Below are 20,728 nucleotides of genomic sequence, written 5' to 3' on the forward strand. Positions count from 1 at the left end.
TGTCCCCAAACATTCTTAAACAAATTTATCTCCGAGCTATTGAGAAAAAAATCACTTACGGAGCCTCTGTATGGTATAAAAATAACGTGAAAATTAATAAGAAGTTGAACTCCATACAGCGCATCCCCCTTCTAAATATCACCAAATGCTACTACACCACCAGCACAGAGGCTCTCCAAATTCTTGCTGGTTTCCCCCCCCCCCCCCATCGACCTAAAAATTAGACAGACTTGTACTATAAAGAAACATCGGTGGACGCGAGATAAGCAAATCATTTTCGATAGCGACTTCCAAATCAAAGAACTAGATGCCTTACCGATAGATATCCCAGTACACCATAATCCCTTGGATCTCAAGATGATAGAAAGGGGCTACAGCTCACCGAGGGGTGTGGGTTATGAAATCTATACAGACGGCAGTAGAAGACAAATAACAAATTCGGATACAGGGTTGACCGAGGATAGAGTGGGCTGTGGTTTCTTGGTGAAGCTTAATAACAACACCATTTATCAACACTGTGCTAGACTTAATAACGATGCAAGTGTATACCCCGCCGAACTCACTGCCATCAAACTTGCAATCACATGGGCAAACGCTGAAAATATTAATGCATTTAATTTATTCACTGATTCTAAATCCTCGCTGCAGTCGCTAGAAAACCCAAATCCGAATGACCCACTTGTGGAAGAAATTAAGAACATAGTCAAATATAAAACATGCTGTCTCAACTGGGTAAAGGCACATTCTGGGGACATTGGCAACGAGGAAGCTGATGCACTTGCCAAACAAGGCACTCTTCTTGGCAGGGTTGATCACTATTATCCTCTTTCAAAACCACAAATCAATTACAGACTGAGGCAGGTAAGCAGCGCAATTTGGCAGGACAGGTGGTCAACCACAACAAATGGGAGACATACCTATATCTTCTACCCAATGGTCAAGGAGAATAGACTCTCCAGCGATTTCTTTCTTAATCAATTTCTCACGGGTCACGGAGTTTTCGGCGAGCATCAAGCTAGGCTATTCCAAGCTACAGCCAGCTGTAAATACTGTGGAAAATATCAATCTCTTAAACACCTAATCGCCGAATGTGACAAATTCCGGACACTCCGAGGAAATCTCTTTCGTAATATGAACGACTTGACTCTTTGGTTCCGATCTAAAGCACAAAAATATGCTATCACTGAGATTATTAAACGTACCCTGGTAGATATAATGACACCAGACGATCTCATGGACCCTCTTCATATGAATCAAATTTAGATCTTTGCACCTAATTAACATCTCTCGGGGCTGCATAGCGACCACCTGCCCTGCCACAAACAGCTAATTGCTCTTAATGCTTTCTTTTAATTCTACTCATTTCACTGCATTACTATTTATTTGTTTTTAACTTTGGAACCCTTTTGGTTCAATGATATTTTATATTCTGGAAGCCTGTTGGTTCAATTTCTGTTTTCAATATTTATTACGTTTAAATTGCTTTTGCTTGTCTAATTTACCTTTTGATCCAATGTTTTTAATGTTTACAATCTTTCACTTACCTGTTTACCCTCTTGGATCCAATGTTATATACTGTATTCTTTTTCAGATTGTTGTTGTTAGTAATATTCAAAGATACTTAAGAAATCATGTAATGCTATATCAAATTCGTCTCTATTCAAATCTAAGGCATACAAGTCATTGTCAACTAAAATTATAGGATGTCAACTAAAATTTAGGATAAGCATTAAATATTATTATATTTATTTATTATTCATTTATTTTGTTTTATTATTCATGTTTATCATTGTAAATTCTCATCTTCTTTTGTTTTCAAACTGGAAATTGTATTGTATCCTTTTTGTTGATCAATAAATTTTCACCCCGGTTGCCCCCGCTAGGGGGCGGGGCGGGGCTGAGCTATGAATATCCAATGGCACTTATTCCATGACAATTTAACATTGCGAGAGACAGTTAAGAAAACAATGTCATACATTTGCTCCTCTGTTTACAAAAATATTTTTTGCAAAAAAAAATCTCAAAAATACTTCCTTCGAGAATCATCATACATTAAGTATGAGCAGTTCGAATAACGAGTTTCTGTTATTCGAAAAAAAGAATGCGAGTATTTATGGAAACCTTTGCAAAACCTTTGGATATAAAATTTCTTTAAAAAGTCAGCCTGAAACATTTACAATTTACAAGTTACTTTTGACTCAACAAGATAATGTACGCAAATTATATCTTAATTTACCTGTAGTTTACAATTTGGAAAAAAAAAACTTTAAATTACTTCTAATATGTATAATTCCTTTTAATATAACGTATAGAAAAATTTTACTTTTTCAATTCATTTTATCTGTTTCTTTAAATAATCGCGTATATCAGTCTCTATATTTTTCTTTTATTTTTTTAAGACTCTTTTTCTTTACATTCATTTCCTATAAAAAAAATCCTTCTGAAATTAGCTTTCGTATTTTTTATTACTTACAAACTACTACTATAAAACTATTTCAAAGGAAATTCACTATAAAAGAAACATTTTCTTATCCTATTCCAAGCTATTAATATAAAATTATTTTTGGCAAAATTTTCTGTAAACTAGGGAGTTTTTAGCCTTAATTCAAATTTTAAGTTCTTAACATTTTTCAAACTATTTCTGTAAAATTATCTTGATGAAATAATTTTTTTAACTGAATAATTACCCAACCTTTTAAATTTATAACCCTCTCAAAACTATTGCCATAAAATCATTTTAAGCAAAAAAAATTTTAAACATTATTAGTAATATTAAATAAGTCATTGCCTATAAATGACTTTCGGTATGCGTTTAGTTAAGAAAAAAAAAAAAAAAAAAAAAAGAATTTTTTTTTAAGCGAAATTTGAAAGAAAAAAAAAGTTTTATGAATTATGTAAGAAAAAAAAGTTAGCGCATATATCTTGAAAAAAATATGTGGAACACAGCCTAAATTTATATTTCTTTCCTACCAAAAAAGATAGTTCTAAGATGGTTGATATTCAAAAAAGGAAACATACATCATAAAAATATAATAAAAAAATCTTTTTAGTATGAGTTGTAGGTAAAAGGTAAGGTTTTTAATCCATTTCCTGTGTTGACGTTTTATTTTGCATTGAGGGTGTCGAAAATGTTACAGAAAGAGGAAATGTCGGCTACCAACATCCGTTTTGTGACACACTAGATCATATGAGCGATCTTTCAACGTGTTGAAGAGTTTGAAGCATTTTTGAGATGATCACCGAGTCCAAGAATTCACCCCTTAACATACTGAATTCATATAACTTTTAAGAAATGTTTGTCCTTTAGTGTTTAGATTAGATTGCAAATATTCTCAGATTCTAACCAAAAATCTAATATATATATATATATATATATATATATATATATATATATATATATATATATATATATATATATATATATATATATATATATATATATATATATATATATATATATATATATATATATATATTACTTTTACGAGTCGGAGAAAAAAAGGGAAATAATGAAATGATGCTGATGCTTGTTGTTAAATATTTTCAACTTCTATGTTTCTTTGCTTGATTTTTCTTTCTGTGTTTTTTTTTTTTTTAATTTCTCGTGGTTGTTAAGCAGCGAATCCTCTAGATGAATTTGCTCAGTAACGCCGTAAAATGACCCTAGTAAGTGCAAAACCTTAGCAAATCTTGTGGCCTTACATACGCAAATTTTAAGTATTTTAAATTGGTTTTTCAAATTATTTAAAAAAATTTGAGTAAAATCAAACACTTTACTATGTCAGGTTTTAGTTAATTGACTACTCGGGTTAAATAAAATAATGTGAACATATCTATATCAATTTAAAATAAATTTATTTTCGATATGTTGCAGACAATGGAAATTAATGCGTCAAAAGTTTTTGCCAACTTGGAGTTATAACCGAACCTTTCAGTGTCAACAATCAGTTCAATACCAATGAAAATCCATGCAAAAGTTGAACTAAATTTACTGAGTGCAAAATGTTTAAAGCTTGATTTTTTTCTTTCAATATCAGCAGATACAAATTAGCATGTTTTCAAATTAATATGAGTTAAGTAGAAACTATATTTGCATATTTATCAGGAAATTTGGTAACTAAACTACTAATTTCTAATAAAACCATTGGTTGCACAATTACTGTTATTAAAAAATTGCTTACTATAGTTACCGCAAATTTTATATAGATACAAAATAAACAAATATAAAAATTATCATCTTTCAGAATACGCTAATAAATTTGAGACAAAATTTTTTCCAGAGTTGAGATCGAGAGGAAAACAATTTTAAGATTAATGTAGTAGTTACCCTTGTTGATTGGTAGGTTTTGAAAAACTTATTTCATACGTAAATATGCCTTTTGGACTTTTACGCGCTATTATATCCTTCTCTTCACATTTTTCATTTCAGAGTACTATGCCATAAAGATTAGTTAAAATTTTTACTTTGCGCTATACCTCATTTCAATTTATTTGAGTTTAGATTTGCGAGGATCTATTCCCAGTCTAATTTTAGTAACGCCCTAATATTTTTCTTAACAATTTAGGCAAAATTGATATGAAACAATTAGCTTAAAGCAATTTTTTTATAGCGCAAATAAATAAATTTAAACCATTTTTAAATAAATTAAACTTCTGTAATATTTTATGTCAATTGTTTTTATTCTAAAGAAACTATTTTATTAGAAACTATTTATTTATTATTTTAACGAAACTATTTTATTAAAAACTATTTATTATTTTAACGAAACTATTTTATTAAAAACTATGCTATAAATTACATAAAAACTTTAAACAAACTATCTTTTTTTTTTAAAAAAAAAAGGATACATTCCTTGCGCAAGCATTACCACAATCATATTTGGAAATTCTTGGGATTTTGGGAACAATTTTTGTTGACCAATGTTGCTAAAATCAAAAAAGAATATTGAAAATTCAATCAACAGTCCAATTATTAATATCAGATCTTAAATAATAATTTTGCTTGATCTACACGATGTCCAGCACTTTATATTTTCAGATTTCACATCAAAAATGAAGTTAAAAAATATGCCCTCATTGAAGATTGCAAATTAATATTTAAGCACGAGAGAAATTAAACCTCTGTCAAAATCTGTCAAATTACCAATGAAAAGGGAGAGATGGAAAAATATCAAAACCAGTTTCATTACATGATAAAATTTAGTGGTTTTTACAATAGTCACCTCTATACTCTCCACTCTTTCCTCTGGCCCTCGATATAAAATTAGGTATTAGTTCCTGCAGCTGGCGATTAAGCCAGGTACTAATATAAGGGATATATCCTTTATAATATATTTCATAATATCCTTTACACTTTATATCCTGTATAAAGTCCAACTTTCTTCAATTGTGACTTGATATAATTTTTGCATATAGCTCACTTAGTTAATAATTTGAGACTCCTGAAATGCATACTTCTTTGATTTTATTTTTGACAAAGATTATAAAAATAAATATAAATGGTGATTATCGTTTACATGAACATTTTATACCTTGTATTGAGTATTTGTTACTTATAATAGATTTGTGAAGTAAAAAAGTTGAGATAATAAATAAACATTTATTTAAAATATTAAAAACAACATTTACATTTTTAAATCTCGTTCATAAACGAATCAAACATTAATTTAAAATCATTGAGCTTAGCTCTCTTAAATGCAAGTAAGTTTTTTCCGAATGCAACCAATTTTTTTACTTCAATTGGTTTTGATATTCTTCCTACAGGCGGAGATAAAAAGCTACCACTTTTTAAACCAAAAAAGTCTACGGGAAGAAGCTTCTTGACTGTCTGTGAAGGTTCAAAAAGTGAAAGTAACGAAGGTTCACGATATTTTAAAGATGAATCGTCTACATTTTCTAAATCATGAGGAAAATTAGAATTCAGGCTTCTATATTTTTTATTGTGTGATGTATTAACAACTGCAGACTTCTCATTTTTAGGCTTTTCCTGTGATTCATCAAGCTCTTTATAAAATGTAGATGGATAAATTTTGTCTCTGTTGATTTCATAGTTTTCATCCTGTAACAAATTCTGCTTGTACAGACCTTGTTCAAAAATGTTCGCTGGTAGGGGCATAGAACTTGAATGGAACACTGAATCAATTGGTTTTTCTTCTTCGTCCTGTGACTTTTCAACAAACCCGCTTGTAGCTTTCATGGTGTTTATTGGATTAATTTCAAACTTATTTAATATCACTTCATTAAAAGCTCCATTTTCATTTTCAGTTAGATGACTGTTTAAATTATCTGATATATCCGCCTCATTTTGCAGCTTTGCTGCCAAAAGAGTGTCTTTTCTTGTTTTTGTAAGTAAAGTAGTGTCATCTTGTTCATCAAAACTTTTAGATGGGAGCTGATCGTCTGCAGACGGATAAATGTGAAACAATTCGGCTTCTGCTGAATCTATAGTATCAGTAATTTTTGCAAATGGCGTCTTTTCATCCATATTAATATCTTTTAATTCAATAATAGGAAAGTTCTCCAATGATTCTTCAGAAATGTTTGCATATTCATGTGTTTTATTATCTCTTAAACCTTCTACAAATGTAGAGCTTCCTAATGATTTTTCAGGAATTTTTGAAAATGGTGGGGCTTCATCCATATCGGTATTATTTAAATGCTCTACAACAGTCGAAGTTTTAAACAGTTCTTCCGGTGTCTTTTCAATGTGCACCCTTTCAACTTCATTTTCGTATTTTGAATCTTCCATAACTATCGAGCTTTCGAATGATTCATTATAAAAGCTATTTATTTGATTTGAAATTTCCATAATGTTTTTCGGAATGCTTTCCAATGTTGTAGATGATTCAAAATCAAAGAAATGCTGTTGTTCTTTATAATGCCCTGTTTCTTCTTGCAATGGTACGTTCTCCTTCTTGTTCAAAACCAAACTTTTTCCTAAACCATATAATTCATTTTCTACATAATCAGAATAAACATCTTCTCCAAATGAAAGGCTTTCTGTACTAATTACATTATCTGAAATTTCATGATATTCGTTTGACTCAAAATCTTCAGTTTTATCAGCGAAAGATTTTGTTTCATCTTCATTAATTACATCAGAAATCGCGGCGTTCATATCTGAATTTATTTCTTCATCAACAGACATTAATCCTTCATGTTCTGGATACATCACTTTTAAGCTATTAACATAATGCATTTGTTCATCTTCAAACGAATCAGAATTTTCATATACTAAGTTGTGTTCATTGTTATCTTCATCCAGAAAATTAGCTGTTGATGACTCATCTGTAACTGCTATTGGGGATAAGGTGCTAATCAAAACGTAATTATTGGAGTCTGAATCTATAGTTTGAGAAAACATATCATATGCTCCTGAAAATCCATAGTCTCCATTTCCGTAATTATTCTGACCCTCGTACTGATCAGCTTGCTCACCTGATTTCAAAATTTCGTAGCTAATTGCATGAGACTGGTCATCTATCATGTGAGTTACAATATCACCAGGATTCATCTCTTCACCTGAATATTCCAACTTTTCAAATTCTGAGTCCATATTTACAATATGATGAGGATAAGTCTCTTGTTCTGAATATGCCGTATCAGCTGCAGAATCGACATATAAAGTATTATCAGAACTTATTTCTTGTTCTGAGTATACCAAATCATCATCTGCAGAGCTTATATTTATAGTATCAGAATTAATTTCTTCCGGATATACATTATCTTCAACGTCCGAATGCATATTTTTATTATCATCAAGATTCATGTCCTGTTCTGAATATACCAAATCTTCATCTGCAGAGCTCATACTTATAGTATCAGAATTTATTTCTTCTTCCAGATATACATTATCTTCAACTTCCGAATGCATATTTTTATTATTATCAAGATTCATGTCTTGTTCCGAATATGTCTGATCTTCAACTTCTGAATTCATATTTAATAAAAGAGGAATAAAATTTTGATTGTTCTGAATGACCTTTTCAAAAACACCTGCTGGATTACTTTCATGAATATGAGGTTTCTTGCTCATAACATCTGTTTCAGCAGTTTTCAGTTTATAGGAACTAATATGAGGTTCTTCTACATGTGAGAAATTTTTCATTATATTATCTGTGTCTTCTAGTTCATTTTCTATAAGTTGAAGTGTAGTAATTGAATCTGGTGCTATTGGTGTAATTGATACTGCTGCTTGAGTTATTGTTGGTTGTGTTTTTATGAAAGTATCAATTTCTGAAATAGTTGTATCATTTGACACTAAAATTACAGGTTCCTCGTCAGTTTCGAAAGAAGGGCTCATTATATTTGCAGGCATTATAAATTCTTGATTTAATTTAGTTGATTCCGTTAATTCGGCGTTGGTTTTCTTAGATTCGTCAGTGTACATTCCAAGTATTTTATTTAGACTTGGTTTTCCAGTAGATATATTGAATTCTTCATCTTTGTTTTCAGTTACTTTAGTATCCAATATAAAAGAGTCTGTATTTGTTTGTAAAGAGTGATATGCATTTTCTTTATCAGAGTATACATTTTTTATAGTTTCATATTCTTTAACAAGTTCTTTTGTTTCATCCTTTTCTTCATCCGGTTCGTCAACTAACATATGAATTTTTTTCCTATTTTGTCTAGGTTTCTTGATGGACATCTTAATATCCTCAGAATTTTTCCCAGCCTCTGGAAAGTGTGTAAGAGTTGACTCTTTGTGTGAAGATTGGTATACAGTCACTGCATCAATGTATATATCTTTGGTTGGTTGATATTCTTCCACAAATTTTGCTTCATTTAGGAGATTTTCCGATTGATCTGTAAACGTCTGAAGAGTTTTCCTATTTCTTCTAAATTTTCTATCAGACTTCTGAACTAAATCTTCTTTCAATTTGGTTTCAGTCTCTTTGATACCTGGTGTAGGGGACTCTGTAAGAAAAGTGTGATGGTAGGCATTCGATTTATCACCATATACATCTTTGATTGGTTGGTTTTGTTCCACGCCATATGCAGTGCTTTTTGAAGGGGATTCATCTGATTCTTGAGTTTGTAAGACTACGTATGTTGGTTTTCGGCGAAACCTTTTCTTTGGCGCATCTGAATTGTCTGATAAGCGTTTGATCAACAAACTTCCAGATGATTCATGATCAGAAAAGTTAATGTTATCTAAGGGTTGAGGATAATGGATAGGGAATAATTTATTCTGCTCTTCAGTATTATACCTTTCATACTTGTCCTTTTTCTCAGTCGTGGTGTCTTGGTTCAGATCCCTACTAGACTCAATTTCACTGAGAGACCCAATGCTGCTTATATAAACTTTATTATTATTATATGGAAAAATTTGAACAGAATTGTCGTGAAATCTGATATCGACACCATCTTCTTCTATCGAATCATGTTCGTATTTAACGAAACCACGAACATTATCTTCCGTTTGGCTGTTTTCTGCCATCTCATTCAAAAGCATCTCCTGTGCAGGAAGGGGATAAGTAGGACCAGTTTCATAATTTTCGTTGCCATTATCGCTTAAATCGTCAAAATAGTTCTTACCAGATTTTTCTTCTTGCTCTTTATGTATAAAGTTTTCAGTATGTTTCTTTGGTTCATAAAGTGCGGCCATTTTGTCAAAGATATTGTTAGTTTCAGCATTAACCGGTACTAATGGAACATCATTGTATGGGCTCCGTTTCAATTTTCTTTCTACAGCTTCATACGAAGTTTGTGTGGAATCACATTCTGAGCTGTACCAGTAATCACAAGATTTAATTGCTTCGTTAAATATCGTACCTTCCTGGCACAAAAAGCTCTCTTTTCGATGTTCGTAGCAGTAATGGAAAACCTAAAAGTAATAAATTTTTATTGCGTTATTTTGTTCAGTAGCAGTCTTCATAAAAGAGAAGATTTACTTTACTAACCTGACACCTTGTTTCTAAATCCGCGTAAAATCCTGGCTTAAAATCTGGGCATTTAAAAGAAGTTTTGGGTATAGAAGAATAATTAGGATAATCCACACCCGGAATGCCACGCACTTTTGCGAGAACCTGTGTGTTCAAAAAAAATTATATTTTTAATCACAAAATTTTAAATTAGAATATAATATTATATGGAAAATACAGAGTGTCTATAATCAGATTTTTTTAATTATGAACAGGCTATCTCAAAATCATACATCAGGATTTCGTGAAAACTGAGTAATGGCAAAATGAAATACTTTAAGAACTTTATCCCGGAAAAAATGTTTCCAGAGACCACCTCTAAATGGTATATGGGTGATTCTCACGAAACATGACAATTCGGACCAAAAAATTTCTTCATATTTAAAGTCTTCAAAATAATCTAAATTTTTTTTTGTATACTTCTTTAGCTACACTTATTAATATCTTATAGACAGAAGTGTACTTTATTGACATTTGCTAGAGAAAAAAAATAAAGTAGAAATTCACCAAATCTTGAATGCCAGGAAAATGACATATTACCTTAGAAGTTTAGAAAACAGTCATTTTAAGTTAATAGTAACTCAACTTAAGCCTTTATGTGAGATGGACCATAAATTGCTTAAATTAATTCTTTTTATCCACTGTAGAAAGAAACAAAAACCTTTTGTTGCTGATAAGTACAGAATAAAATTGTGTGTAATAATCAATCATTAAAGAAATAAATAACTTTGATTACATCCAAGCATATTACAATCAAACATAAACTTAGTAATAGGTTAATATTTGCTTTCCCTCTTTACAGTATTAGCAGTTAAAAAGAATTTCTGGTAACACTTCAATATCCTGGCATTCATAAGCCAGGATAAGGACAAATTCGCCATTTTATAGCATATAACTTTACTTTAATTTAATATTTTGGCCGAAGACGTTTATAATCTGCAGAAAACAGCAGTATTTCTTAAAATAACTCAGATAAATCTATGTAGTTTTTGTTATTAATGATTTCAAGAAGCCAGGAAAATGACAGCATAAAAACCTACTCATCTTTAAAAAATTTTTGGAATAGATTTTGAGCCAGAAAATTGGTTCTTTATTCATGCAACAAGACATGTTCAGATAGGAGGGCATCTAATCAATCTATTAACATAAGATATTGATTCCTGGCGCTATCTATTTTGGTTATAAATCACTAAGTAAAAGTAGCCAGGAAAATGACAGATTTTCATGGAACAAACAAATTATTGCCAGAAAAAATTATTTTAAGCGAAGTTTTAGTAAACAATACCCTCTGCGTATATTTTAGAAATGCTTACATAGGATAAGAAAAGAAAAATTAGATTTTGAAAAATGTATGGGAAGTTTTGATGCTAGTTATTATTGGAAATATTGTTTGGGACATGCCAGGAAAATGACATTTTGATATTCAATTTAAATTTTTAAGTATACAAAACAGTCAATGCCAGTGCAAAGTCATTTTAAAATGCTAACAGCAATGCTATTTATTGATTTTTTTTTAAAGTTCTTTTAGTGTTATAGTATTAGATCTTGGAGCAAGGGACAGTGAATTGTCATGTTTCGTGAGAAACGCCCATATACGAGCCTTTACAGACTGTAACGAGAATCTGTAAAATTTAGCGTACTCTTGTTTATGAACCATGATTCATACAATTAGCATTGTCTGCTACCATTTGAAAATGTAAATTTGCATGCTCAATCATTGGAAGCAGTGTATAGGTACTTGCAAATAATACACGCAAATGACTTATTTGAAACAATGTTATGGACTATCGGGATCACGTTAGATCTATCCCTTGAGGTATGCCCCCCGTTCACTTCAAGGATCAAAGTCTGGGGATTTCAGAGGTCAAGTTATAGGTAAACGTGCCTGGCAGATGAGTTGTTTTGTTTTGATAGATAATTCTCCCTTTATTTCACTCTGCTACTACACATTTTCATGAGTTTCTGCTGTATACTTTTATATAAACTGTTCGCCCGTGCTAAGAATAATTTTGGACAACATGTATTTAGAACAATTGAGCAATAAAGAAAAAATTCAGCCTTCGTCATTGGTAAATGAGTTATTTCGGAATTTCTGAGAACTGGACAGAAGGATTATGGAGATCAAAGCTCCACAATTTCGTAAGCAATGGCATTGCGCACCTTTGCATTTACCTTCACTAATAATCTGATACTCATTGATCTGATCTGTAGCTGGGTGAGCTTTAATTCGCCATCGGGGACTGAACCTTATTACTACACTATGACAGCTGAGGGCGTTAATCACTGAGCAATGATGGCCCAGTGAATTTCCATATCTTCCTAAATTTTACTCGTAATTAGCTCTTCCATAAGCTCATTCCTACACCCTGACGTAAAATAGTAAAGAAATGGGTATTTATAAAACAAAATATGTTATGCAAATTTGTTTACATCTTCGAACTGCTTCGTTATCATTTCAATAGAAAATTATGCACCCTTTTAGTATATTTTTAAGATAAATTTGAATTCCTTTACGAGTAAAAATATAAATTTATACGACTTGAAATCGCTATCCTAAAGAATATAAAATATTATCAACATTAAAAACTTGTATCCGAAAGTAAAATTTTATTAGTTCTTCGACAATATGCTTACGTCAGTCTAATTAACTAATTAAAAGACCATCTTTAAAATATATTAAAATTCTATTAATTTTTTTCTTAATAATAATCAAGCACAGAAGTTTTTATTACTTATACAACATTCACCAATTAACTATATAGAAATATCATCAAATTTTTATTAACACTAGCTCTTTTTGTGTTGACCACGATTGGTGGCCTTAAGTTTTTAAAATAATCAGAAGAATTTCAGTTTCTCATTGCTTTATATCTCAAAAGTATTTGGGTGCATATAATAACTACAAACTTCATTAAAAGTTCATATTTTATGCTTCTAGAAATTTCAAGTTCGGATATTGTGCTATGCGTAGAACCATCTTTTTCATAACTTATTTATGCCTTACCTATTATAACCTAATTATAATCCAAATATGTCAAACAAAAGATTTTTTAAGCAGTATTATTTTTAAAAATTAATTACTCTAAATCAAATGCGTTCTTTGCAACTGCCAGACATATGTTTAGTTCTTGGGTTCAGAAATATAGATGAACTATTATTATTAAATATACCTGATGATTCTTGGAGAGAGTAAGGCATATCTTAAGAATCCAGAATAATATAGCAACTTATGGCCAAAATCATACATCATTAGGGGTGCTTCGTAATAATAGACTGGCCGTTTGTGCACATTTGAACCGTTACATTGATTTAACTAAATTGTCATAACTGTAACTGTTTTTTTTAAAATTATTATCGGAACCTTCCTGCAAATAACTATTCTAACATGATTTACTGACTTGGCGAACAATTCGTCCAGCTTTGCTAATCAATCGCCAAATGAATAATCTTTGATAAGCATTTCAATTTGGGTCAAACAATAATTAAGAAACATAAAACTAAAATAAAAATGAAGAGAATGAAGATGGATAAAAGCACCGGTTCAAATGAGCTTGAGCAGCCAGTTCATTGCAGGAAAAGAGGGTCTAGCGGTATGCGTGGACATATCATTCTATAGGGTTGGTATGCAATTCTCAATCTTTATGATTCGATTTTACCTTCTCTCGAAGTTAAAAACCGCTGTGTTGAATCATGTCTCAAATATGTATCATAAATAACATCGAAAATTTATTGAAACTTTTATTTAAATGCATTTTGCAACAGGTACAATAAATTTTCCTTGTTAAAACTACTTAAACTTCGATTAAATTTTATAGAGCAATGAAAAACTGCGTACGGTATGAAACAAACTTCGGAAAAAAATCATATTCTTGAAATGCAATGGTCTCGATAATTTTACACATGGTGAAAAAATATTGAATGCAAAACCTAAACATTAAATATTTAGCGAAGCACTAAAACTCTATAGACGTATTAAAAACCTTAAGATAAACACTTTTAAAAAATAACTTTCACAAAAATGTCAAATATGTTAATCATAAATAATACTTACAGTTAGTTGAAAATGTAGCAAACCTAAAGAAAGGATGAAAATAACCATTAATTTTTATTCCTATAAAAATGAAATAATTATGCTTGATTATAAGAAAGTTTATGTATAGTTCACAAAATAAAAAAAAGATTTTTTTTCTCATAAATGGATTTTTTCGAACAAACTATCATTAAACCCGTAATGTTGAATTTTTGAAAAATAATCGCTTTGCCCACAATAAAAATAATAATTTTTTAAAAAAATTTCAAAAATCAATTAAAAAAATTTTGATCACCAAAAGGATATCACAGGTTACCTATTGGCTAAATAGTTATAGTCTAAATTTTTTTTTCTCTTTATATGTGATATTCACCTGAATTAGTATTGAAAACGATCCAGTTTGAATTGTATATTAGAATTTCTGATTCTTAATTAAAACCATAAAAACAAAAATACATCGTTATTCAAATGATGAAATTCTCTTTTATTCAAAACTCAATAAGTATTTATGAGATCTCTCTGGTCCCATATCTCAAAAATAAACTCATCAACTTAATGTATAACAAAATTAAAAGTGAAAAACATAATTCTAAATGAATTATCAAACAGCAGCGGTCGCCATAACGCATGCAATGGCGACGCATGCGCACTGCTTACTATTACTCCTGAACGCAGTGCAAAAGTGTGATGACGTCCAAATAAGTCGCGCAAGCCATAAAACTCAAAACACCCATTTTGCCAATAGGTAATACAATAAAATTGCACAAAATATAGTTTAAAGCAAAAAAATAAATTAATAAACAAGGTATATAATTATTTTTTTATAATTATTTAGAACTATTATTTAACTATTATATAAACAAAATTTTTAAATCTTCAACTCCGCTTATTTAATTCGTGTAATTTTTACCTTTCTTTCGTTAATTATGTCACGTAAATCTTAAAATAATAAAAATAGGTTGTTTTTTTTTGTTGTTTTTTTTCTGTTATGTAAACTTATTTCTAGCAAATTTTGGATTTTTCATTCAATATTACATAGTATAAAGTTTTGCAAAAGTGCGGGTAAATAAAAATGATAGATATTGAGGAGCTTAATTTTTAAAAAAAATGTTAAAAACAATTTGGAAGAACTCAAATTTCCGGGTTCAAAAACAAATTATTGTTGGCTGCAAGTACAGAAAATCAATTTTACTAAGTATTTAGATAAAAATGGTTTTCAACGATTAAATTTGTTTCGTAAGCAGCTTCCTGATGTTTCTATACATTCTAATGCTTTTTTCAAAAAAAGATTCTTTAAAAATATCAAAAAACATATTTTTCTATAAATCTCTTTGATTAATACTGAATGATAAACAACAATACTATAAAAAGATAAAGTCCTTATTTGAAGTTAAGAGTGGAGCAGTGTTTCTATCACTTTTCACTGGTCCTAAACAGAAGATTTAAGAAACTGATCTAAGAAAATTTTTGCTGCAGTTGTTGTGCCAGGTTAATTTAAATGAATTATATATATGAGTAAACAGCAATACATCAACTAACAGTTTTGTTAAAAAGAGGCATTTATTATCACTTACTTATAATGAAATACAGGAGTCTCGATGATAACTGCATCTTTCGATGTTTAACTTAGCATCTAAAATATTGAAAATAGATTTAGTTTTCGAATAGGAAAAAAATTCATTCTAAACTGCGAACTGGAGAGTTTCTGATTTTAACTACAAGAATAATATCTTTTCACAGTAAAAATGAAATCTTGCATGAATAATTAGAAAACCAAAATATAACTTTAGAAGTAAAAACTTATGATGCATATGAATATTTTAACTTTTTTTAAAAAATTTCTCTTGAAAAGAATCCTTAAATTCTTATTTCAAACTGCACCCCTGAGAAAAATGAAAAAAGAAAAGAGAAAAATAAAAACGGAACAACCTAAAGATTATTACTTAATAGATAATTAATAAAGATTATTACTTAAAGATTATTTTGTAACTTTAGAGGTGCTTAGTTCATGTAATTTTTATAATAATAAGCTTTAAACCTTTCAGAGGTTTGGAAGACCTACAATAAATTACGAAAGAAAACAAGTAACTTTGAGCACCCTATGCCAGAAAATCAAGCAAAAACCTTGTATCAATTACTTTACCTGTTACTTTTAATAACTGCATAAAGTTTGTAAACCTAGAGTAAATATTTATGGAGATTTGAACATTTTTATAAAAAATTAATTTTTCGGCCTTACGTATTTTTGCTATATCTTCATAAATATTCGACAGAATTAAGCAATAATTTTAGAGAAATTTAAAATTAATTATAAAATTGTTGATTTAAAATTTTAAAAAAAATCGCTAAAAACTGCGCAAGATATGAGTATTTAAGTTAGTTCTTTTATACTGCCAACAGAAAAATTTTAAAAAACATTTTTCGTAATTTTTTAGGAAATCATATTTGACAACTAATGATAAAAGCTTTATTTGAATATCTTAAAAATTTAAAGAGTTTCAAGCAATTTTCTGAGTAGTTTTGTAATTTTTTTAAAAAAAGCTCAAAACTATAATGGGTTATCCACATATTTCACCTTGTAGATTTATTAAAAATGAAACCGGCATTGTGGAGGACCACTCGCCATAAAAGTATGTTTCTTTTTGTTTGTTTTCTTTCTCTAAATCATCAAAGTTTAGTTTCCGGATGGTTATTCTAAGGTAATAAATATCATTTGTCATTAAATTTTTGTCTCGTGATACAAAATAAAATTTGTGAAAAAAGCCTGATCATTTTGAGCTTTCTTTTGAAAAGTACGGAAACTGCTTAGAAAATTGCTGAAAACTTTTTAATTTTTAAGATATTCAAATTATTTTTTTTATTAGTTGCCATAAACGATTCACTACAAAACTATGACAAAAATTATAAAAATTTTTCAATGCTTGCTCAGTATAAAAGAATTAGCTTAAATACTCATAAATTGCGCAGATTTTAACGAATATTTCTAAAATTTTAAATCGACAATTTTTTAATTGATCTTAAATTGCTCCAAAAAATTTTTTATTCCGTTGAATATCTATAAAGTAATAACGGAAAAACGCAAGGCAAAAAAAGTAATTTTTTTCATAAAAATGTCCATATCTCCATAAATATTTATTCCAGGTTTACGAAACTTAATGTAGTTATTAAGAATAACAACTAAAGTAATCGATACAAGTTACAAGCTTATTGTTTGATTTCAAGCTTATTGTTGATATTCAAAAATACTTGTTTTCTTTCATAGGTCTCCTAAACCTCTGAAAGCTTTAAATTTTATTGCTAAGTATGAAAAATTGCATGAATTAAACATCTCTAAAGTTACAAAATAATCTTTCAAGTATTTCGTGAGAAACTTAAAAAAAATGTCCAAAACTGAAAGTGTCCTTTCCACTATTATAGAGTACTGCATTTTGTAGGGAAAAACAGAGTACGTCGAAAAGATTTATGTTCATTCAGAAATAGTACGTTTTTGTGTCCTAAAATATCATCGATTGGCGATTGGGTGGAGACTTGTACATAATATTTCAATCGCCCTGCGATTTTGCCTTATAGGTACTACGGTTCGAACCATCAAATTGAATGATTTTTATTTAATGATTGTGAGAATGCTATTATTACATTAAAAAATTGTTTAGTTGCTCCATTTTCTTTCTGTGCGTTATACTTTAAAAAAAATTATAATTTGGAGTATGATGTACATTTTCTATAAACACTAATACAATAAATGTATGACGCATATCTGAAATCTAGGTAAATTACGTTTTATTTTAAGATGGGAGATTCGCCCGTATTTTGTCCGGATGTTGACAATTCGATTGAATTGCTGGCCTAATTGTGTTAATCATATTAAAATATCATAAATGTTTAACAGCTAAAGGCGAGTTTTCTTGGCGATCAAGGTTAACAATATATTGTAGATCTAGTTCATACATGAATTTAAGAGAAAAATACAAATGTATGTGTTTTCAAAAACAATTCTCCAGTCGTAAAAAAATTGGCAATTTCTTGAATAAAATTAGCTATTTTCTTAAGATTATTTGAAGGGAACTTAAAATTAAGACAATTATACTTAAGAAAAATTCCATTTTTTTAACCTTTTATAGGGCCTTTTTTTTAGTAATGATAAGTTAAAGGATTTTCGGAATTAAGATTTATAAAAAGAAATACATTTAGCCTTCTTTTTTAAGACCATTTTTTCGGTGCGATGGTTGGAAGAATTTCCAAACTTTTACCTACTTTAAGTACTTGCTATAAATTCAAACTTATGCGCTTATAAATAACCTTTTTTATAAACTTCGTGTTTATAATTACAAGGGAATTAATCAGGCTGGTGATCACTTTGATCAGCCTGCGTAGGGACCGAGGGTGAACGGCATCGGTCCTCGCTGAACTGTTCTATCGTAAAGTGCTCGACTTCACGCTCAGATCGTCGGCCTATCAACGCAGTGGAGCGACACCCTCTACAGAGGATCAAAATTGCGATACCATCTCTTCGCATTATCGTCAGGGATGTTTCCCAGACCGTCGCCAATAGCCCATTATGCAGCTCTAGTGCAACGTAAATAAAGTACCTACCTACCCTTCATTGGTATTCTTTAGTATTTTCTAAAGTAATCAGCAATTTGCAAAATCATTAGTGGAAATAGCTTTTCACTGACATCTAAAAATTCATGAAATTTGTGAGAAGTATACTTACCACCAAGGTTAAAATATTTTCTTTCATAATAATTAAAACTATATTATGCAAATTAAAACTGAAATATTTGCAAGAAAAATATTTTGATATTAACACCGAATTATTAAATTATAAGTACTACAATATTAAATTTTAAGTACTAAAATAGTACTCGTAGGAATATTAAGTACTAAAATAATTATTCGTTGTTATATTGAAATTCATTAAAATCGTTCGAAACGTAAAGCTTTTCAATTTTAGTATAAAATTATTGTTAAACTAATTAATAATGTAACAATTTTCAAAGTCTTAGGTACTGCTACTTTTATTGTAATTGAATGGTGATAAAATTCTAGAAAAAAAACTTTCAGATCAGTATTTTAGACAACATTTAAGACACCTAAAAGAGTTCGTTCACGCTTTTTTTTCTGCCAGTATCAGTTTCAGCCTTTTAATTTAATGCAAGAAATTCATATTGAAGAAAAAATTATTTACGAATGTGTAGCGTTCAGCATTTAATTGTGTTTTCTTTTCCCTCTAACATGTTTTGGTATTACATAATTTTTTTTAAAATCAAAGATAGTTGCATAACTTTTCACACGTGAAATTAATTCTCAAATTTTTTTAGGATTCAAACATTGAAATCTGTATTTTGTCCTTTTGTTATGTATATTTCCAATTTCGTAAATCAAAAATTATCCACAAAAAACATATTGTAATGACTATTAACATTGATCAATAAAAAATTCGCTTTTCCTTCCGAACTCCTAAGTTTATGTGTTCAATTTACGTTGAGAAGTTCAATCAATTTTATCACCTTTTTAAACTCTATTCAGTACAAAAAGATTTGAAATAAATCAATTTTTGAATCATGCGATTGATTACCAGTTTAATATCAATTTCAGATGATGTTTCAGTTTAATCAAAATTCCAGATTGTATTCCAGTTTGATCACAATTCATTTTTATGACTATAATAATAAATATGATACTTATATGAAACACTATAGTATGAATAATAATTCAACATTTGAATAACGAGAATAACTTAATGCCCTTACTTTTAAAAGTTTTAGGCAGCATTATATTAAACCCCAATAAACATTAATAATTCTATATAAAAATAAGTCTGTACAAATTACTTTAAATAAAGCGTCGGAAGAACCATTATTTACGGTACATCAAAATTAGAAATTAAGAATAAATTACAAAAAGAAGAACAAAATCAAGAACATAATTACAAAGCTATTTTAATAAATCATATTAACAATATTTTTTTACCTCAATTAAGCCTTATCCAGTTTACATTAAACGGTATGAATTCAATCCTTACTAACCTCATTACAGATTAAGTTCAAGAAAATAGATTTATCTTTTGAATATGCTTCCGACTGCCTATTTCCAACCAATTTGAAGACTATTATACAAAAACATAGGGCCTCCCTGGCCGAGCGGTCTCGCTGTTTCACCAAATACTCTGTAGCGTGAAAGTAGTGCTTTCGAATCTCGCCGTAACCTTGGATGTACCTTTGTGATGTGCTTTTCCAATGGGTGCTATCCATCCTTCAATTTGATAAAATCTTTCAATATGACCTGCATCTGTATGAGTAACAATGAAATAGAAATATAAATACAGAAACTAGAAGGTGACTCCACGACTTTAGAATGTAATCGATCAACCAATTGTAGAAAGAATATGAAGTAGCGGGTTCAACTCCCACAGTATTTCTGGGCACTTCTTCAATCGTTTTCCTATAACAGCTACAGTACTTATTGTGAAGCTCTAGTGCAACGTAAATAAAGAACCAACCTCCCAATTGTTGTTGTTGTTGTAGCTCATTTACGTCCCTCTAAAGCTGCACAATGGGCTATTGGCGACGGTCTGGGAAACACTCCGGAGGATGATCCGAAGGCATGCCATCACAATTTTGATCCTCTGCAGAGGGGAGGGCACTCTCGCTTCGGTAGTCCGACGACCTGCACGCGAAGTCGAGCACTTTACGGTAGAACAGTTTAACAAGGACTAATACCACACACCCTCATTCCCTACGCAAACTGATTCTAGTGGTCACCCACCCGCACA

General features: G+C 30.0%; 2 protein-coding genes across 3 annotated transcripts; one reads left to right on the plus strand and one right to left on the minus strand.

Annotated features, from left to right (window-relative positions):
- Window positions 1-357: 357 nt before the first annotated feature.
- Window positions 358-1,263, plus strand: LOC147807673 (uncharacterized). Its single transcript, XM_087166746.1, has one exon. It carries the CDS (start codon window positions 358-360, stop codon window positions 1,261-1,263), a length of 906 nt encoding a protein of 301 aa, XP_087022872.1.
- A 4,316-nt stretch (window positions 1,264-5,579) lies between these two features.
- LOC107436843 (uncharacterized) lies at window positions 5,580-20,081 on the minus strand. 2 transcript variants are annotated; one of them, XM_087165513.1, is made up of 5 exons: window positions 19,983-20,081; window positions 15,528-15,586; window positions 13,975-13,997; window positions 9,903-10,028; window positions 5,580-9,826 (listed from the first exon to the last, which is right to left on the minus strand). In XM_087165513.1, the coding sequence occupies exons 2-5, from the start codon at window positions 15,562-15,564 to the stop codon at window positions 5,633-5,635; spliced, it is 4,380 nt and encodes a 1,459-aa protein (XP_087021639.1). In that variant the 5' UTR covers window positions 15,565-15,586; window positions 19,983-20,081; the 3' UTR covers window positions 5,580-5,632. The 2 variants fall into 2 exon arrangements, with proteins under 2 accessions (XP_087021639.1, XP_042903340.2); XM_043047406.3 differs by having other exon boundaries at window positions 19,927-20,049.
- Between the last annotated feature and the right edge of the window lie 647 nt (window positions 20,082-20,728).

This window comes from Parasteatoda tepidariorum, chromosome 6 (assembly GCF_982258835.1).
Source record: "Parasteatoda tepidariorum strain Cologne lab strain chromosome 6, Ptep-v5.0, whole genome shotgun sequence".
NCBI lineage: Eukaryota > Metazoa > Arthropoda > Arachnida > Araneae > Theridiidae > Parasteatoda > Parasteatoda tepidariorum.